This window comes from Colletotrichum godetiae, assembly GCF_030913485.1.
Source record: "Colletotrichum godetiae strain CBS 193.32 chromosome Unknown BDP55scaffold_36, whole genome shotgun sequence".
NCBI lineage: Eukaryota > Fungi > Ascomycota > Sordariomycetes > Glomerellales > Glomerellaceae > Colletotrichum > Colletotrichum godetiae.
The window spans coordinates 141308-160626 of NW_026851284.1; the positions used below are offsets into that span (position 1 = coordinate 141308).

General features: G+C 52.9%; 7 protein-coding genes across 7 annotated transcripts; 4 read left to right on the plus strand and 3 right to left on the minus strand.

Moving 5' to 3' along the window:
• Window positions 1-8: 8 nt before the first annotated feature.
• Window positions 9-2010, plus strand: BDP55DRAFT_242913 (uncharacterized protein). The gene is made up of 3 exons (XM_060566225.1): window positions 9-446; window positions 506-1146; window positions 1197-2010. The coding sequence occupies exons 1-3, from the start codon at window positions 166-168 to the stop codon at window positions 1901-1903; spliced, it is 1629 nt and encodes a 542-aa protein (XP_060426665.1). The 5' UTR covers window positions 9-165; the 3' UTR covers window positions 1904-2010.
• A 3694-nt stretch (window positions 2011-5704) lies between these two features.
• On the plus strand, window positions 5705-8231 carry BDP55DRAFT_242945 (cytochrome P450). Its single transcript, XM_060566226.1, has 9 exons — window positions 5705-6248; window positions 6304-6478; window positions 6543-6857; window positions 6925-7009; window positions 7075-7178; window positions 7247-7415; window positions 7477-7539; window positions 7595-7950; window positions 8006-8231. The coding sequence occupies exons 1-9, from the start codon at window positions 6035-6037 to the stop codon at window positions 8097-8099; spliced, it is 1575 nt and encodes a 524-aa protein (XP_060426666.1). The 5' UTR covers window positions 5705-6034; the 3' UTR covers window positions 8100-8231.
• Window positions 8232-8464: 233 nt separating this feature from the next.
• On the plus strand, window positions 8465-9665 carry BDP55DRAFT_672222 (thioesterase superfamily protein). Its single transcript, XM_060575519.1, has one exon. The coding sequence runs from the start codon at window positions 8798-8800 to the stop codon at window positions 9422-9424; it is 627 nt and encodes a 208-aa protein (XP_060426667.1). The 5' UTR covers window positions 8465-8797; the 3' UTR covers window positions 9425-9665.
• Window positions 9666-9707: 42 nt separating this feature from the next.
• BDP55DRAFT_731171 (uncharacterized protein) lies at window positions 9708-10675 on the minus strand (the record flags this gene model as incomplete). Its single annotated transcript, XM_060579781.1, has 2 exons — window positions 9708-9768; window positions 9822-10675. 2 exons carry the CDS (start codon window positions 10673-10675, stop codon window positions 9708-9710), a joined length of 915 nt encoding a protein of 304 aa, XP_060426668.1.
• A 1151-nt stretch (window positions 10676-11826) lies between these two features.
• Window positions 11827-14337, plus strand: BDP55DRAFT_672226 (alpha-rhamnosidase). The gene is made up of 4 exons (XM_060575520.1): window positions 11827-12997; window positions 13055-13112; window positions 13168-13375; window positions 13429-14337. Exons 1-4 carry the CDS (start codon window positions 12098-12100, stop codon window positions 14258-14260), a joined length of 1998 nt encoding a protein of 665 aa, XP_060426669.1. The 5' UTR covers window positions 11827-12097; the 3' UTR covers window positions 14261-14337.
• A 1726-nt stretch (window positions 14338-16063) lies between these two features.
• On the minus strand, window positions 16064-16623 carry BDP55DRAFT_634686 (uncharacterized protein; the record flags this gene model as incomplete). The annotated part of the gene is made up of 3 exons (XM_060572692.1): window positions 16064-16152; window positions 16205-16395; window positions 16526-16623. The coding sequence occupies 3 exons, from the start codon at window positions 16621-16623 to the stop codon at window positions 16064-16066; spliced, it is 378 nt and encodes a 125-aa protein (XP_060426670.1).
• Window positions 16624-18932: 2309 nt separating this feature from the next.
• On the minus strand, window positions 18933-19302 carry BDP55DRAFT_672232 (uncharacterized protein). Its single transcript, XM_060575521.1, has one exon. The coding sequence runs from the start codon at window positions 19292-19294 to the stop codon at window positions 19019-19021; it is 276 nt and encodes a 91-aa protein (XP_060426671.1). The 5' UTR covers window positions 19295-19302; the 3' UTR covers window positions 18933-19018.
• Window positions 19303-19319: the final 17 nt, after the last annotated feature.

Consider the following 19319-nt stretch of genomic DNA (forward strand, 5'->3'; position numbering starts at 1 on the left):
TTGTGCTACGTATTCAGGTGTCTGTGACCGTTCCTTTCGTACTCTACTCTTGTTCGCTCCTCGGTCTGGAACCAACCCTTTCGAACGACAATATAGTATTTTATTGATAGCGACTCGGTCGATAACTCACTCGGATTTATCCAACGATCAACAAGACACAACAAGATGCAGATTCAAAAGCTCATTACAGCCCTCGCGGGCATGGCCGTCGTTGCCGAGGCCTCTGTCGCCTTCCTCGATGCCTCACCTCTGAGCGCCGCCCTCGCTAAGCGTCAACAACGTGGTGGTAACCGTGGTGGACAGGGCGGAAACGCGGGCGGAAACGCAAACCAGGGTGGAAATGCCAACGCCGGTAACAACGGAGCTCTGTGTTTGCAAACGAACGCGGTGCAAAAGGGTTCGCAGCAGGCCGGACAGCCCAACGCGCAACAAGCCAACTCGAAAACGTGAGTAGACACACACACAGACAACCTCCTGGAAACACGCTAACTAAGCTGCCTTGCAGCGACAATGCCAACTTCATCAACATTTGCTCCGGTTCTACCCTCACCGATGGTGAACAGAAGACTGGCGGTTCTTGCAACGGTATCCCCATGGGCAAGATCCCCGCCCAGACCAAGATGGTCTCTACCGTCATCAACAACCCCCCTCACAACGGCAACATCCAGGCCAACCAGGACTTCGATGTCGAGCTCAAGGTCAACAACCTGCAAGCCGGCTCCTTCACTGACGCCCAGTCCACCTACTACTCTGCTCCCCAGGATCTCAGCGGCGGCGGTACCATTATTGGTCACGTTCACGTCACTGTTCAGGATATGGGTAACTCTCTGACGCCCGCCACTCCCCTGGATGCTTCCAAGTTCGTCTTCTTCAAGGGTATCAACGATGCCGGCGATGGCAACGGCAACCTGAAGGCCACCGTCACTGGAGGTCTCCCCGCCGGAAACTACCGTGTTTGCACCATGTCCAGTGCTTCCAACCATCAGCCCGTTCTGATGCCCGTTGCCCAGCGTGGTGCCCAGGATGACTGCAACAAGTTCACCGTTGGTGGAAACGGTGGCGGCGGCAACAACAACGGCGGTGGTAACAACAACAACAACAACGCCGCCAACGGAGGCAACGCTGCCAACAATGGAGGCCAGCAGAGTAAGTCCATCAGGAGACATCGAGCATAGTAAGGTACTAACAGATACAAGACAACCAGGGCGGAGCTGCCCGTGGAGGTAAGCAAGCCGGCGGCAGACAAGGCGCCGGCGCTGCAGCAGGCGGTGCCGGTGCCGGACGTGGCGGTGCTGGACGAGGCGCTGGTCAAGGTAATGCTCAAGCAACACCTCAGAACCCCCCTCAAGGATTTCCCAACACTCAGTTCCCAGGCCAATTCCCAGGCCAATTTCCTCAATTCCCTGGAAGCGCACCCCCTGGACAGGCCACAACACAATCCCAGACCGGAAACACACAGGAAACTCCAAATGCTAACAGCTCCGGCCAGGACGGGGACGCCGCCAGTAATTCGAAGAACGCGACGGCGACTCCTTCGGTAGACCCGACGGCAGCGACGCCAACGCCCACCCAAGGCGGGGGCGCCTCCAACAATGGCAACGCCAACAGCAATGGATCCGGACAGAACGGCAACGGTAACACTTCTTCTGGATCTGGAAAGGGAGGCGCGACGTCGAACGCTATCGGCGGAATCGCGGCCCCGGCGGTCTCGGACTCTGGCGATAGCAGCCGACCATTCTCCGTCAACGGCAACTCGTTCGTTTCCAAGGCCAATGCGGCGCAGCGTGCTTGCGATGTTCAACGGAATGCCTGTTTCAATGCTTTCAATGGTGGAAAGTTGAACGGGGTTACCACGGCCGACTGTGATGCCCAGGTGCAGACCTGCATCCAGGAGCTCTCATAATCGAATGCCTTTCGACGACAAGGACAACAACCGAGGGATTATTGGGATACGCACGCGCGCGCTACTACGACAATACGGGCCTTTTGACATCATATACAACGACAAGTCTCCATGCTTTTGGGTTCACCCGGGTCGCCAAAAAGTGTTCTGGTGTTTTTCTGTTTTTAATTTCTTGGGTTGTTATATTCTACACGAACTGGCAGAAGGTTATTAGATGAGCAGGTTGGCGTGGATGGTTTTTCTTTTGTTTGATGAAAACCAGCGCTCCCCGTGCTTCGATACCACACACACATCAACGACAACTGGCAAACCCCTCCCCCTCTATATTATTGTTCTAATGTCCCCCTCCCGACACCTTTGTCTCTCACCATATCTCATCACCTCATCACCATGACACAAAATCTTACGATCCGATCTTTCTGTACATTTAGAGGGAGTTGTTTTTCCGTTGACAGGATACGCAGCATGGCTTGGAAAGAAATGGAAGACACAATTCCAGTAGAGTGCACACAGTTTTTTGGATTATTTTTGCTTGTTTCTTGGTTCTCACGCGCTGATATGTTGTGACATTTCTTTCACTAACTATTCAGGAACTCCATGATGAACTGGCAATCTGACTTGAACAGATGTCAAGTCACGATGTCACCCCATCTCACGGAAAGTCGGGGTGGCAGGAGGTATACCGGCTCTCTGATGTTGAGCTTGTAAGTGAGTGGTGCGCGGTGCCGAGCGGTGGTCCAAGCTGCGGCGTCTGATCTGCGTGTCGCGATGATGGGGGGCACATGTCTCGGCCGGGGGCCGTGTTATGCACCGGGGTGGTGCCTGGTAAGAGGTTTGGGGGGGGGGGGGGGTCTACTTGGTTGGGGAATCTTTTTGGTGGTATTTGGTTGCTCTTGGTGAGCCTTTGTACATGACTAAGCTGAATCCTCCAGCATTGTGTGCTATTGTGTAGTGGTGTAGTGTGAGTGGGTTGGAGACTGGCGTTCGACTTGGCAGGTCTTGAGAGGGGTCAAAAAATAGGGTGAAAAAGAGTTGAGACGTGTTTCATCTCCATTCTTTCTCTGCTTTTGGAGCCGGAGTTGGGACGGATGGGAGGGATGCTGCGACGGAGGGGGGCTCTGCGGTACCGTATAATAGTCTTAATGGACAGAGTTATATTTACAGGGGACTGTGATTAGAGTCCTAGTCTTGTGATGTCACGAGTCGAGACTAGAATCTGGAATGTGTCATGGGGGTTGGGATGGCACCTTTTTGCGTGTTGCGACTTGTGAGGGGGAGCCGCTGGGGGCCAGTTAATTAGGAGATTTCTTTTTAACGTTTCGGAAGGGAAAGAGCGAAGAGAGAGATTAATTGACGCTTATTCTTATCTTGAGGTTTCCCCTTTCTTTCTCGGTTCGCATTTACCCCTCTCTCACACACACACACACACGCGCGCGCGCAAGATGGTCTTGATGGAGTTGAGTCGGCGAGTCGGCGACTCGGGGGTGAGAGTTGAAGGTTTATTTCCATGACTCTTGACTTTCTTTCGCATTTGTGCCTGAATTGAGTTGACTTGAGTTTACCTTCATCTTCTCTTTCCCCTTCCCTATTCCCGTCTGTTCCTGCGAGGCCGTTTTAACCGTTTCTTCTCACGTTATAGGCTTTTCTCGGGTCTGCTTCTGCGAGTCCTCTATCGCCAGTTTTCGCAAGTGTGCCACTGAATGAGCGTGCCCCCCCGAATCTCCTAGCTCTCCGAGTCGCCAAACTTTCTCTGGGCAAATATTGGGTATTTCGGAGACTGTCCAGCAGAGGTTTTTTTTTTTTTTTCTGTGACCATTGTCCATATTCCGGGTTCATCTCCCTTCTTCTTTTCTCTCAATGTTTCTACTTTACTTCTGTTTTTAAACCGTTTCTTCTCAGAGTTTTACTTCTTGCCCGTGACGATGCAGGTACTGAACCTTCGTCGTAGTTTTAGCCTGAATCGCCACAACTTCCCCGCCCCTTCTCGGCAAGCCGCTCAATATGAAAAGTCCGTCATTTCCCCCGTCAGGAAGCGTATAACTTGCGCATCAAAAAAAAAAAAAAAAGAGCCGTCACTTTTGCGGATCGATGCCGAGGAGGGGGCTTGTCCTGCCGCAGTGTTTTTGCGAGGTACACGCGGAGTTGCAGAAAGGCCGATATTGGGAAGTTTCGCCTCATCTTTGAAGCAGCTGATTTACAGAACTAAAGTTGTTGAAAAGGTCCCGAGATGAAGGTAAAGGTTTGGATAGCGCCGCCCATCTGAGCCTCGGGGACGACCGACGTGAACTGGCATCTTGGCCTTTTTCCTTTCTCGTCTTCTTTGCTTTCCCTAAAGTTTCCCCCTTCTTTCGCCTTGGCTTCCTTCTTGGGTACACACCCTCTTTGAGAGATAAAAGGTTGATTGCCGAGAAAGGGTTAGGTAGGGCGAGAATTGAGTTCTTCGGGGAGGGGGAACGACAGCCTTGGGGTGGCTTGTTGGGTTGTCGATGACTCGTTTTGATTCCTTTATAGTCTTTTCAACGTTCCGTTTGGGCTGTTAATGATATTTCCCCCCGTCTCTGAGGGGTTTTACGTTAGGGATACGGTTTGGATACGTTTACTTTTCGGGGTCGACGCGGAGTCGCGCCGGCTTGTTCTCGTGGTTCGGGTGGCAGAGTTCAATCAGTCTTTCGCCGACGTACACGCATTATTACCGGAGAGTGACGGGCCACCAAGTAGATTACGGGGTTCCTTGGACTGCTGCAAGAGGCTCCGTGTGGCTGTTGTCGGATAATCTCTCAGCACCGGCCATGAGATGATCGGTCTCTACTCCGGGCTAAGAAGTGGAGCGGTGGCCGATCCGGAAGCCGAGGGACACACCCCGACGGCGGAGCATGGTCAGGCGGCTACGGTGTCCCATTCCAAGTAAATAATCGCCGCTCCCCGTACAATGTACTCAGGAGAGGTAGTTGAGATTGGTTACCGAGGCTATGCGTCACGGGCAAAGGATGGACTCACTGGGTTACGGATAGCCCGTTCTCTGTACTGCGTTTACGGTGACTACCCCACGTACAGCCTCCAGTGCGCAACACGTATAACTATATGTAGGAATCAGGATCTTGAGAAGACGTCCATTGGTAATTCCGATGGCTGATCCGGTCCTGGCCATGAGGCTCTGATTAGAGGGGAGGGCTAGGAGGAACCTATGCAGGGAGGATTGCTTCTCACTCAAGTGATCATTGTCTATCTCCCTCTCACTCACAGCGCAGCACTCCTTTTGAAGGCCGGAGATGTAAATCCGGACTTGGAGCTTATGAGCTGAAGAATTCGGGTGTTTTCAACATAAGGCTGCGGCGGAGGCGCTAGCTAGTCCTGGGTTTGTGGGTTGTTTGCTCTCTGCGCCTGTATCTTTTCTGCAAAATGTGAGACTGGCTGGACTCATGACCAAGTGCCCCAGCCTGATTCCAAACCACCTCACAAGTACTTTGCGGCTTGAACGCAGGGATCATGCAACTTTCCTCAGGCCAGTTGAACCAACAGCGAAGCTAACATCCGCCTGGCCTGGACCCGTGGATCTGGCGAGGTAGTAATTCTGCACCGGAAATCGCCAGTAGCAAAAAGAGATCTAACGCATTGAACCAATGGCATGCTACACAATCGAGGGGCTGAAGATATGGAGGGGTAGTGAGGGGTGTGGGTAGGTAGCTTGGTTGTATCCAATCCTGCTTCGTTCCCAGCGCCTGTTGGTTGCTGCGCCGCGAGCTACGGGATTGTTTGTCAAACGATGCAGTTTGAAGAGGCTAGCGTCATCCTTGGACACCACTCTTTTTTGAACCCTCACTATCGAATTGAGGGATTTGAGCCGCAGGAAGTACAAGTACTAAGGGACCTCGGAGGAAACGAAAGAAGGGATGAGGTCTTTCTAACCAATGCAGTTTGTTCTATTGGAACGACTGACAACCTGAAGATAACGTGCTGTTCGCGATGATGGAGCGAAAGCCGGCAAGTCCGGCCCAGTCAGGTAGTACAATGGCTTGTTCGTTGGTGATATATAATCTATATTCAAGGAGACCAGCAGTACGATGAGAAAAGCGAGCAACGGCTTTTCATTAGTGATACCCCATCTCGTTGAACGAAGCCGTCGCCGCCAGAATGCAGTTTGCTAATGTTCTCCTACGTCTCTCGTGGACCTACCGGTCCATCACAGCCCTCGTCGTAGTCTCAGTCTTCTTCATCACCTTCACATACATCCGAAGCCCAAGACGATGTCTCCCACCGGGCCCGAGAGGTCTACCCCTCCTCGGCAATGCCCTCGACATCCTCAAAGATCCATGGTTGACGTTCGGCGGCTGGATGAAGACTTATGGCATGCTCACTCCGTGGTCCCATCCACTGGCTAGACACTAACACGGTCCAAACAGGCCCTATCATGCACTTCACCGCCGCAGGAAGCGACGTAGTCGTCCTCAACGACCTCAAAACCTCGTTTGACATCTTGGATCGTCGCGCGGCCGTCACAGCAGACCGGCCCGGAAACGTCGTCGTCGACATGATGACCGGGTCCTGCTTCGTGCCGTTCCAAAGCCAGAATGCCATGTAGGTCCCCCCATACTCACGAGGACTGGAAAATAACTTCCAAGACTCACTTTTATTTTCTTAGGTGGTTACGCATGCGCAAAGCCTCCCACACAGCGCTCCGCAACATCTCCTTCCCAGACATCCGCCTCGTCCAGCAAAAGGAGGCTACCCTCCTCGCCGCGGACATGCTCAAGGACTCGCGGGACTGGTTGTCCCATCTACACCGCGCGGTGTCGTCGGCGAATATGAATCTGGTGTACGGGACGCATTCTCTTGCGTCGACGAGCGATTTAAAGCTGGTTTGGCTCGAGGACTTTGTCGTGCGGCTGACCAAGGCTGCGCTGCCTGGTGCGCATCTGAGTCAGGTTTTTCCTTGGTTGAGACACGTGCCGTCTAGGTATGTTTTGGCAGATTGGAAGATTGCTTGATACGGCTGGTATGGTGGTCTGATGTTCTCGGCCTAGGTTTGCGCCTTGGAAGAGACAGGTGGAGGACTCGTTTGCTGCGGATTCTGCTATTTTCGGGAGTTGGTTTGCAGAGGCCCGACTTGTGAGTGTGAAACAGAAGATTCACATTCTTTTTGCGAATCGAAAGGTGGCTAATCCTGCATGTAGAGAGGTATCGATGGCGGTAACTGCCTCGTTAAGAGCTTCGTCAAGGACCAGAGCCGGTGCAATCTGTCAGACACGGAAATCAACTGGCTCGCGGCGAGCGTCATGTAAGTCCGCCCGTGGGGTGTCATATCAGCCTCTTTGAGGAGGACACTCTTCTGACGGAAACTTCTAGCGCCGGGGCAAAGTCGATCACGGGCGTGCTGGAGTGGTGGATGCTGGCCATGGTCGTGTACCCGGAGGTGCAGCAGCTCGCTCAGGAGGAGCTGGATCGTGTGGTGGGACGCGAGACAGCCCCGAACTTTGCCCATCACTCTGGGAAGTTACCTTACATCCAAGCAATGGTGGGCCATCGCCTTTCCAGTAGTTCTTCTCAATGGCCTTGCTCACACTCGGAATTCCCAGGTCAAGGAGTCACTTCGATGGCGACCCGTCGATCCAATAGGCCTCCCACACCAGAGCTCTGAAGTACGTTGCAACCTTTGCGCCTAACGTCTCTCGACCGTCTGACTCTTCACCATAGGAGATTTGGTACGAAGGACACTTCATACCAAAGGGCTCGCTGCTCATCCCGAACGTCTGGGCCATGAACCGCGACCCGCGCACGTACGGCCCGGACGCCCATCACTTCAACCCGGCAAGATTCCTCGATCCCAAGACAGGACAAGTCAAGCCGCTGTCGGCAGAGAAGAAAGATCAGGGCCACGTCACGTTTGGCTTCGGCCGTCGGTTGTGCGTCGGGCGCCAGATTGCGAACGAGGATCTCTTCATTACCATGGCGACGGTGCTCTGGGCGATGAAGATTGAGCCGAAGGTGGGTTACAACGGGCTCAATGTCCCTATAGATGTTGATGGATGCGTCGATGACGGTGTTGTTGTGTAAGATTACCCTAGATGCTTGCTAGTCTGTGTTATTGCTAACTTTTGGTGATAGACGCCCCGTTCCGTTTGAGTGTACCACCAGGTCTCGATTTCCTGAGGTGTTCAAGGTCTTGCAGGCTGCCAAGATTCACGGCGTCAGTTGCTGAGGTGCTATTTGATACCGCAATCAGGAGACATCGCGGACTAATGAGCCAGCTTTGCCGTTCGTTGTCCCGTAGCAAGACTAGAAGATGGCGACCTTGGCTACTCAGATGGCGCGATTCCGGATGTCCCAGGAGCAGCAAAGATATTCACTATCTCAGCTAAGATCTTACTTTCAATGAACTATCAGCGTCAAAACTCTCGTATATCTACATCAACGGCAGTCAGAAGTTCCGTAGCTGTCTACGGGTCCTGCTGACCTGCTCTTCATGATTACTGATACTCTAACTTATGCCAAGCCCATGCGCCCTCCATGCTATAGATTGCTTCTACCGGCACATGCTTCCCTTCAATTTTTGGCGATTGAACAGCTAGAGATTCACTAGAGTGTTTATCTAAGTTCCTTTGAACCCAGCGTTTCCGTGGGTCTTTAAGAAACTCTCCAGTTCACTAATCAGACTGTCTCTCACCTTATCGTCACGTTTCGGACAGTTACACCTGCCTTAATCTCCGTAACTTCTGCTCGTTCCAAACCGTTGGGATAGCTGTTCTATTTAGGAATTGTCCCGACCCTACTAGACCTCATGTTCCAGGACAGGAGCTACCGAAAGATAGGTGATCGTCGCCTCTGCACCACGCAACCACTTCAAGTTGGCTCGCTTAGTTTTGATATTCGTCTGAAAAATCACTTCACTCTTACACCATGCCAAAACCATGGGACGATCAGATCGCGCATTTCCAAGGGATCCCATGGTGCGCCAAAGTCCTCTCGGAGCCAGGAATCATTGCCAAACCCCTCGTCAGCCGCGAATTCGACCCAGACAACCGCATCTTTGAGTTCTGGGGCTCCACGCTCTTCAGCGCGGCCACGGTGCCTTTCTTCATCGGCTGCTTCCACATGCCCTCGCCACCACCGGACGCCGACGGACAATCACCTGACAACCGGCCTCTCGACGAACTATACGTGACCAAGGCCCGCTGCTTCCTGACTCTCAGTCACGGGCTGAGCACGCTGAAGAAAGAGTGGTGCCACGGCGGTGCTGTCGCGGCCATCTTCGACGAGTGCATGGGCGCGATCGGGTTTGTCAACAAGTTGCTGGGGTTCATGCCCATGTTGCCGCAGGTCACGCAGAACTTGAACGTCACGTACATACAGCCGGTGCCGACCATGTCGACGGTGGCTTGCACGGCGGTTTTAAAGCGGATGGATGGGCCTAGGAAGTTCTTGGTCGAGGCGAAGATCACTGATGAGCATGGGACGGTTCTTGCCACGGCGGAAGCGTACTTCGTTGGTATGGAGAAGCGGAAGAAGAGAAAGGAGAAGCTCTGACGTGGCTTTGAGAACTTGAGTTGATAATCGCTTGGGGTAGACTTTGCTTGTATGTAGACCTATGCCGCCGGACCCCTTGGCCCGTATACAGGAGAAGTTATACTACGGAAACGTTTGTTTCCCCAAAGGCTGGACTGTCTCTCCAGACAGCCTCGAGACGCTAAAGCAAGCCTATCATTCCTCCAAATACATCTTCCGCACACTCCCAAGCTCATGGTACACCGTAGGACCCCTTGAATAGGTATTCCCACTCGTCATTACATGCACCATCCGTTCCTCACTCTCAGGCGATCCATACGCCCCAAGATCGTGCCACGAGTGAACCGTCACAACCCCAAATGAAGCTAGAACCGTGTTGTCTATTACGCAACACTCGCAGTGGCCGGTCGTCTCGTACCCATGCCCGTCGACCGCCACGAGGCAGCCGTCCGTGACGTATATGGTACCGAAATACACTCTAACATCTCTGGTCTGGCCCCGACTCCCATCGTTGACATCGACGTCATTGTCGTCGAACACAAAGTGTTGTTTAGGATCCTTCAACATAATCATCAAGTGCGGACAAACGCGCCTGAAGAACCCCGACCGAACCAATGCGATCTCGCGGCTATGGCGGAAATCATGCTCCACGTGTACCAGGAACCTGCCGCCGACAATCTTGGGCGTAACGGCGCACCCGCTCGAGATGAAAGTGAGGTGGATACCCCTAGGTTGGGGCATTCGCGATGTGAACGGCGCCATGGTATTCTCGAGGAGTTTTTGCTGGTTCTTATTACTTCTCCCTCCCATACGGGTCAACTTTGGCGCGAGCTGTACGTGCATATGTCGGAGGTAACATCCACTCCTTTCGAAGACGTGGTAAGCATTCTGATGACAGCGAAAGCGGTTGCACTTTCTGTCCCCAGGGTTATCTTGTGTACAAACCCTGTGGAGTTTGCAGCAGGGACCGCAGACCCATTGGTTTGGCTTGATGTACGCGAGGCCCGTCCAGAAGGCGAGCTTTGCGTTGCGAGGGAGGGAGATGACAGCGAGGGTCCAGTCTCTTTGTGTGAGGGACCGGAGACCTCTGCAGGTGTGGGAGAGAACGATTTCGTCGTGTAGTGCGGGGGAGACAAGGATTTGGTAGAGGATCTCGTTTGGGGATGCGAGGATTGGCGGAGCGCTGTCTGGAGAGGACGACTTTGTTGTTTTTACGGGAGATTGTTTGAAGCGGTGGCTGTGGCGGACAAGCAGCCGTCTGATATGATCCATCTTACTTTGCTGGGATTGTGTAAGTTACAGCTAACAGACTGGGTAGGTGTATTTCGAAGCTGATAGAGCTGTGACTGCGGTATTCAAGGGATTTCTTGAAGGAAAAGTTGCAGAAATTCGAAGCTGGTCTCTCGAAGTAATTGGATCTGTGACGAGGAAAAGCTAGGTTGAAAAGTTTGAACACAGATTGAAAAGTCTTTAGTTCAGTTGGCTATTCGGGCCCTCATCAACACCTAAAAGGACGGTTTGATTGAGATTTTGGTCCTCGTGGCACTCTTCTGTCCTGAATCGACCTGGTGATACCCGTGCCGCAAAGCTTCGTACGACTTATTGGGCTCACGATACCCTACGATTAACCCAAAATTGTCGCCTCTGTTGCTATCTTAAGTGTTGAGGTGGAATTGATGGGAGATTCGAGAATGATTTAGCGTCTTCATTGAGAAATACCTACAATCAACACTAAAGTAAAGGAGCAGCTCACATGGCGACGAGGGAACGGATAGATCGGTCTCCATCAAGTTAATGCCTTCCTCTTCAAAACAGAGTTCGTAGGCTCTGCTCAGCAAGCTTCTGCTCCCGAGTCTGATCCCTCATCATCCTGATAGTATCCGGAAACCTTGCTCCCATGTCCACCTTTGGCGATGGCAGAAACGCACAAATCTAGCTCGACCCGTCTCCCAGTGCCACGGGCCTTCATGATTGTTCCGTCTAGAAGCTGTCAACGAGGTCTTTACCCTCGCTAGGCGTTTTCCAGAATCTTTGACGTTTAGAGTTGGTCAAAACCACTTGAATCTATTGATGATATCCTTCGGAGTGTTTCTTACCGAAGATAACAACAAGCCGGTTTCAATTGCCCGCCCAGAGCTATCCGTGACGGGCACGTGGAGGTCACACCACAGCGTTGCAGACCCATCGTGACCGGAATCCATGTTATACGCAAATCAGCATCATCGGCCCAAAGGAAACCATCCCACATGCCCTTTTGTGTGAAGTTCCGTAACGAGAGGTATTGCGGGGTACATGGGTAGAAGTTGGGGAGCCCCACGACCGAGGTGAAGTTCGTTCCTCAATCTGGTAAAGTGCTAGACCGGGGTATGCGTATGTATTCCCGCTTCTGGATCGATGCCTGGGTTGCTGACTGCTGTGATTGGCGTCATCCGCGACAATCTATACCGAAGGCGCGTCTGATGTAGGCTTGCTCCGCGCAGAGAGATGTGACGGTAGCCGAAGCTCAGCTGTCAAAGAACGAGGAAGGCAGTCAAGATATTCCACCAAGGCTTCTTGTTTCGTGAACATGGTCTCTCCCAGAACTTTGGGCATAAAAGTCGAGGCGCGTCGGCTGGCTCGGGTCATTGAGAGTTGACTAGATCGCCTCACATTCTTCTGCGCCGTTACAGTCAGAGCGGTAAAGTCTTGTCCAGCATGTTGATCTCACGGCCGCCCATTCGAGCCTTAGTGGCAACGACTCTCCTCGCAAGTTATTGCTCTGCTGAATGCTGGCGAAACTCGACATGCGACGGGCCAAGCTCTGCCTCTTTTCCAGGAGTTTGGGACCAGTACAACTATGCTCCTGCCTCTCGAAACGTAACGCCAAAGTCCATCTTATCCTTACCATCTGGAGCGAACATCTCCGTCTTCAACACACCAGTCAATATTACCAGCTCAATCGACGGCCTGGTCTTTGACTTTGGCGTCGAAGTAGGTGGCATCGTGACCATTGACTACAAGCTCTCCCAGTCCAGCAACGCTACTCTCGGCCTCGCTTTCGCAGAGGCAAAAAACTACATTGGCCGCAAGTCAGACAACTCGAATGGGGGGGCCGGACAAGACGGTGCTCTCTCGTACAACATCACCTCGGATGCAGCGGGAACCTACGTGATGCCCGATCCCAAGCTGCGCGGCGGCTTTCGTTACCTGACCTTATTCCTCACGCCGTCCGACTCGTCATCTACCGTCTCGCTGGAGATCCGCAACATAAGCCTCGAGGTCAGCTTCCAGCCGACGTGGTCCGACCTCAGGGCTTACCAGGGCTATTTCCACTCCAGCGAGGAGCTCCTGAACAAGATCTGGTACAGCGGGGCGTATACTATCCAGACGAATTCCGTGCCGAGCAAGACTGGTCGCGTGTCTGCGTCGAGTGGGCGTACGAGCTGGCAGAATGACGCGTACATTGGGCCTGGAGAAACCGTTCTCTTGGACGGGGCGAAGCGTGATCGCTGGGTTTGGATTGGGGATATGGGGACGGCAGTGCCTTCTGCATTTGTGAGCACCGGCGACATGGAGAGCACGAAGAATGCGCTCTTGGCGATCTATAACTATCAGGTAAGTTTGCCTAGAGATGTTGGGGTTTTGGAATCTGCTAAACGTCTCTTTCAATAGTCTACCGATGGTACCTTGCCAAAAGCCGGTCCCCCGTATCTCTCCAAGGATAGCGATAGTAAGTTGAGACTCGGTCACAATGGTCTCTAATATGGCTGATACTTCTGCCACAGCATATCATCTGTGGACACTAGTCGGCACTTACAACTACTTCTTGTACACCGGCGACACGGATTTCATGACTTCGATCTGGCCCAAGTATCTTAAAGCCATCAACCTCAGCAGAAGTAAAGTCACAGACAAGGGAATCATGAACGTGACTGGCGCTGCTGACTGGGGTCGATGGACATACTCCACTGAGCGCAGCTCAGCGAGCATGCTGTAGGCAATATGTTACTCTGATTCAAGAGACGAGGTACTGACTCAATGACCAGATTGTATCGAGCACTGCGCACCGGAGCCGATATCGCCTCCTGGTCTCCTACCCTCACGAACGCAAGCAGCTACCAGAAAGAGTGGACAAGTGCCGCGACCAAGCTGCAAACTTCCATCATGGCTGAGCTGTGGGATGACAGCAAGGGAGCGTTTAAGGAAAGTCCCGACAACACGTCGCTGTACCCTCAAGACGCGGACAGCATGGCAGTCGCCTTTGGCGTCGTCTCCGCAAATAGTGACGAGGCGCAAAATGTGTCCGACTACCTCGAGTCGAACTGGACCCCGATCGGCCCTCACTGCCCTGAACTCAAGAACAACGTGTCGCCATTCATATCCAGCATCGAGATCGCCTCGCATTTCCGGACGGGACGAGCTGATCGGGCGTTGCAGCTTATCCGGGATGCGTGGGGCTGGTACCTGAACAATCCCAATGGCACGCAGTCTACCGTTGTAGAGGGGTATCTCGTCGATGGAACCTGGGGATATAGAGGAGATCGAGGGTACAGGAACGATCCGTCTTATATTTCGCATGCCCACGGATGGAGCAGTGGTCCTACTTCGACTATGACGGAGTATCTTGTCGGACTGCGGGTCACTAAGCCTGGTGGAAGTGAGTGGCAACTCAAGCCTGTGTTGAGCGAGCTCTCGGAGGCCGAAGCTGGATTCACGACGAGCCTGGGCAAGTTTTCTGCAAAGTTCACGATTGGTGATGATGGAGTGGCTGTCGTTGAATGGGATACGCCGGCGTCGACTCGGGGATACTTGGTGTTGCCGGGACAGAAGTCCGTCTGGATTGATGGTGGAAAGGGTAACAAGTTTATCAGTGTCTAGCCAGCTTTTATATCATAGGGGTTTCCCCAGTTGCGCTCGCTTTACCAACTGGTTTGAATGGGATACCGGCTTTGCAGGAAAGCAACTGTGTGCCCGATTCTCTATGCAGCGGACTTTGACACTTCCATATTAGGATTTTCCCAGAAACACCGAAGCCATAAGCAAGGGAATGTCTGGTAGGATAGTTTCCTGCAGCGGGGCAGCATCATCTACTCTAGAATGAGGTTTCCCTCAGGGCGCCGTCGTCGTGACCTAGCGGGCCGAGACTAACGGCTTTTTCACAGGTTAATGATGCCGCGTCTGTAGGTATTGGCAGACGTCAAGCTTGCAAGCACAGAGAGGCATTCCTAGGACCTGGATTCGAGACCGGCTGATGTAAATTGGCTCGCGATTGGGAAGGGAACCGCGTCAGGACCGTCTGCGATGACTACAGTACATGATGATGCCTTGGGAGATTCCTCTGACGAAGGACGAAGTTGGTACTAAGACTGCTTGAGAACAATGAGCAGCGGTCGGGAAAGGATTTCAAAAGCCCAAATTCATCCGAGAGGTTGTTCCGTCTAGGATTTATTGGCCCCTCTCATTTGACAATCAGAAAAGACAGTCATTCTATGTGCGAGGACTACGAAAGTGACTAGTTCCATGCCCTCTAGTAGTCAATCGAGTCGACGACCAGGGAAGAGAACATTTGAGATGTAACCCAGGAGGAGCCGAGAACGCAGTTGGTGTAAGATAGCATCAACACGTTTCAGTACGTTCATTGCTCTCAGCGAATTAGTCCTCTCAGTGTCCAACAACAGCCCTCGTGATGATGGAAGCGGATACTGGTGCAAATATCAACGACAAGAAGACTGTTACTCAACACCAGCGACCAGATACTGTCCAAGACTGTTTGCCCTCGACGCCATCTTACATGACAGAGCAGTCCAAACCGGCCCATTGGAGAACAAGACTCCAAATTACCTCATTGATGGATGACCTCACGGCTCTGGTGATCCTGTTTCGAGTATGGACGCTCATCTTTCCGTCCTGTATTACCCCCCACGCAGGTTAAATCTAGAACTCAACCGACCTCGGTACGGCCGACGTGTCATCCGATGTTTCGTAATGCAGGGTAGCAGACTGCAAACCAGCAAGATGGCCCCGAAGGCCCGAAAGGGGGATCGTCCCGTGCCTTGCGTCAGGGTAAGGGCTAAATGGAAGGGAGAAAGCGAACCTCTTTTCGGGCAGTGGATCGAAGTTGGGCTGAAATTGAAGTGCCCATTCATGCATCATGCCAGCGCAGCACAACGAACTACGTGTAACGGTCGAATCCGTTTTGCTTTTCTCGTGGCTGGGCGGATCTTGGTAAGTCTCGCCGAAGTAGATAGGCTGGCATCGAGGACATGGGTTGGAACTACGGACGAAATACCTATGTGATTCTGACGTGAACGCCCCATTTCTACTTTTTTAATTCTCCGGTATCTTCGGCCGGGGAAGAGGGAGCTGCAGGGCCGGAAGGGCTTGATGGACTCATAGAGAGCGATGACGCCGGGGAGGAACCGGAAGTGAAGTGGTCAGAAAAGTTTAAAAGATTGGATGAGTCTTGGTATCTCGGAAGAAGCAATGAGAAGCTTTCCCCCCAAAGGCAGGGCGAGACAAGGTACGGCGCTGAAGGAAGCAAGAGGAGGATTCTGTTAAGCAAGAGTTCGGAATGGGTCGATGGTATTGAGCGGAGCGGGTCGCAGGGCGGCGAGGCAAAGGGAGTGAGATCTCTTTTCGGGTCCCCTTTTGAGAGATTATGGAACGTTTGGGAACGTTCGACTAAGACTTGCCAATCTTAGAGGTTTCGTTCTGTTTCTTGTCTCTCATCTCTTTCGATTTCTGCTTCTTGACATTCTCTGCATTCTGCACTTCAAAGGAAGGAAAAAGTGGGAAGCTTTCGCATCCGCGGCTTCTACAAACCGGCGATGCCGCGATACATGGCCGAGATTACGTGTACTGGGGAGAGAGACATCTCCAGTTCGTGCGTATGATGCGCTGGCAGAACTCTGGGAATCTGGATTCCATCCTTCAAATCATCGTCCACGTGGTTGTTGCTTTTCTGGAAACTTTCTGGATGGGGAGGGGTTACACTCTCGACGGGGTTGGCAAGGCTGGGTTGCGTCTTCGTTGCTTTTTCATGCCAGACTACCACCCACACGACCCTGTCACCTTCAAATCCTTTAGGAAGTAGGCAGACACATTCTGAGATGTTGAGGACTTGATGAGACGTTATGTACTTACTCCGTAAGGCTCGGCAGAACATTCTGTGAGGGGAGAAAGAAACCCTCATGCTTTGAGATCCACAGCAGAGAGAGCGCGCCAGAGAGGGAAATGGTCATTGGGTATGCTGGCACAGACGGGACAGTCCTGTTACAATGTTGGAGGGCCTCCTGCCATCCGATGTTTCGCGGTTTCTGTCTGGGTTTGATCACCAGTTCATCCCAGCATGGCGAATCCCTTGTCCTGGGGTGTCAGTGTCTTGTCTCTCACGCCCAAGTCTCTTTGTCTTGCTGTCAAACCGATGATAGGCGCGCCCGCATACGGACCACATGACGAGCATGCGGCACAGCAGCACATGGAGTACACGAGACAGAAATGCACTGCGAGATATGCACGGGCGATCATCGACGCGAGAATGCGCACATCGGCGCGACAAGGCACTGTGACCTTATACTTTTTTCCCCCTCCACCTCAAATTCTAGTGCAACTCGCAAGCGTCGGCGTCGATTTGTGATCTCGTACCCGAAGGGAACTGAGAGAGGGGCTTGACGGTGGCTGCTGACTGCCCGGCATCCTTCTGCGTGGGTTTTCATGCGGGATGCTTATGCTGCAGAAGGGGGAAGGGCAGAAATTTGACGGATCATCTAATGCAAGCCCCTCCAGCCACATCACTGTGTACGATGCAGCAAGCCTCTTCGTCAAAAAAGTCACCGCCATCGAGATCAGGTCTTATATCGCCTATGCCGCCGTACACGACGCGATGACTCTTCCCCCACCACGGCTCGTTCCCAGGTGGAGGGGATAGCGAGAGAGATCTCGCGATCTCAGGATCGATGTGGTCAAATGTCCGACCACGCTTTCTGAGCCGGTAGCAATTTCTCCGAGCCAATGAAGACGGGGGCAGACAGTACACCGCGGAGCCGAGTGGACGGAATATCCGAAATCACGCCTCTAGAAAGGCAAGTCGAAGGGGGGGGGGGGGGGGGGGGGGGGGGGGGGGACGTGGCGGGCAGATGAAGATCCCAAGATCGTGGCATGCGAGCGCAAGGACAGCCGAAGGAGGGGAGGACCCGGAGGGCGGGCGCCAACAAACAACGCACAGATGTTACGAAAATGATGTGTCTTTTTGGGACATGATTATAATCCTTGCTATTTAGCAGGGATATATGCTCGTGAAGGGATGGGTGGCAGGGGTGGTGATGGAAGACGGCGTTCCGAATCCTTGAGATAATTGCTTTTTCTTGCATTTTCTTTAACCAGAGTTTTTTTGCTTGTCTTTGGAGGGAAGAGAAGTGAGAGAGATTCCGTCTCGGATTTTGGGGGCCTGGCTGAACGGTGGCTGATACAAGAAATCGGTTACGATGACCTGAAGCAGTTCAAGATCATCTCTAGTTCATCGATCATGTCGCTATCCGAGACTCAGGCACCGGGGGGGGCTGTGACGTCTCTTGAGGCAAGGAGGCGGCTTGGGCTGCGGCTCAACGAGAGGCGTTTAGGAGGCGTTCAGGGAGTCAGAATATTAAACATGGCGATTTAGATTCAGATTCAGCACCTATGGGGAAAATAGTTTGACAGGACGGAAGCTCCCGTTAGACGGCGTCCGACCTAGAGTACTTGACTACCAGGGGGAAATGATGTGGAAAGGGGGCCAGAGTTTGATATCGAAAAGAAAGGAAACGAAAGGAAGCTATGAGCGGGAAGACGGTAGGCTTCCGACAGAACCATGGATTCGGCTGTTCATGACGTCTCGACTTGTGTCCATCGAGTCAGGAATGGAATTGCGTTTCGATAGTATCCGGAGGAGCGATGCACGGGTACGTCCGTAGAGTGAGCGGCTTCTGACGTGGCTGGCTGGCGGACAAACATGGACCCAAACATGTCTTTATCCACGTGCCAACCTGCATCTGAAGATCAACGTTACACCATGCCATTGCCACGCACAGTTTACTGTCGTGAATCAGAGTGAGAGCGAATCAGGAGGATGTGAGGGGCGCCTGGGATGAGGGTACCTGGGAGACGTTGAAGGCGTGGCACGCCAAGTGTTTTGTCGAACGAGGATCGCATGGCAGATACCGGGCGAGAGACCAGGACGGGGGGATATCGACGGATATTCCGAATCGAGGATTTGGAGGACGATTAGCCGTGATTGATGGATGGCAACTGGAATCATGATTACTGGATTGGGGTGGCCAGAAGTCCGTCATCATGGACCAGAAACCTTGTGGGAGCAACGTTTCCTTCTTTCGCTACTTCATACCTGATGCGAGAGTTTTGGTCCGTCAAAAGTCTATCGTACTTCTTCATGTGCTTCTTCGTGGCTTACACTACTCCGTACAGACTCGGGAGATGGATGGTGGTGTTGAGATTCAGAGATGGGGATCTGCCGCAGGGGAAGGACGAGAGGACGGGGACAAGGGGGTCAAGTCTGTCCGGGGAATGAGGGGTCCCCGGTTCCGCGCCCGGGATTTCAACCCACAGCTTGTCTTGGCTCATCTTGAACTCTTTTGCTTTTGGTCACATCCCTTGTCTCTCCCGTGGCGGGATATGGTTGCTGGGTGCATGGCGTTTGGTATGCGGGCCCGGCGCGGGCGCACGGGAAGACTGAATCGTGGGGGACCGCCTCTTAGTTGTAGGTCTGCAAACGAAAGCTTTGGACCTTAGGAGAGAGATGTGGATGTCAGACGAGGGCCGTGGAGCGGGTGCTGACGATGTTTGCTCTCCCGGGCCCATGGACGGAGATATGGCTGGAAATAGTCGATGCGGGACAATTAGACGGATACACCTACACATCCATAACATCACCACATTTACAATT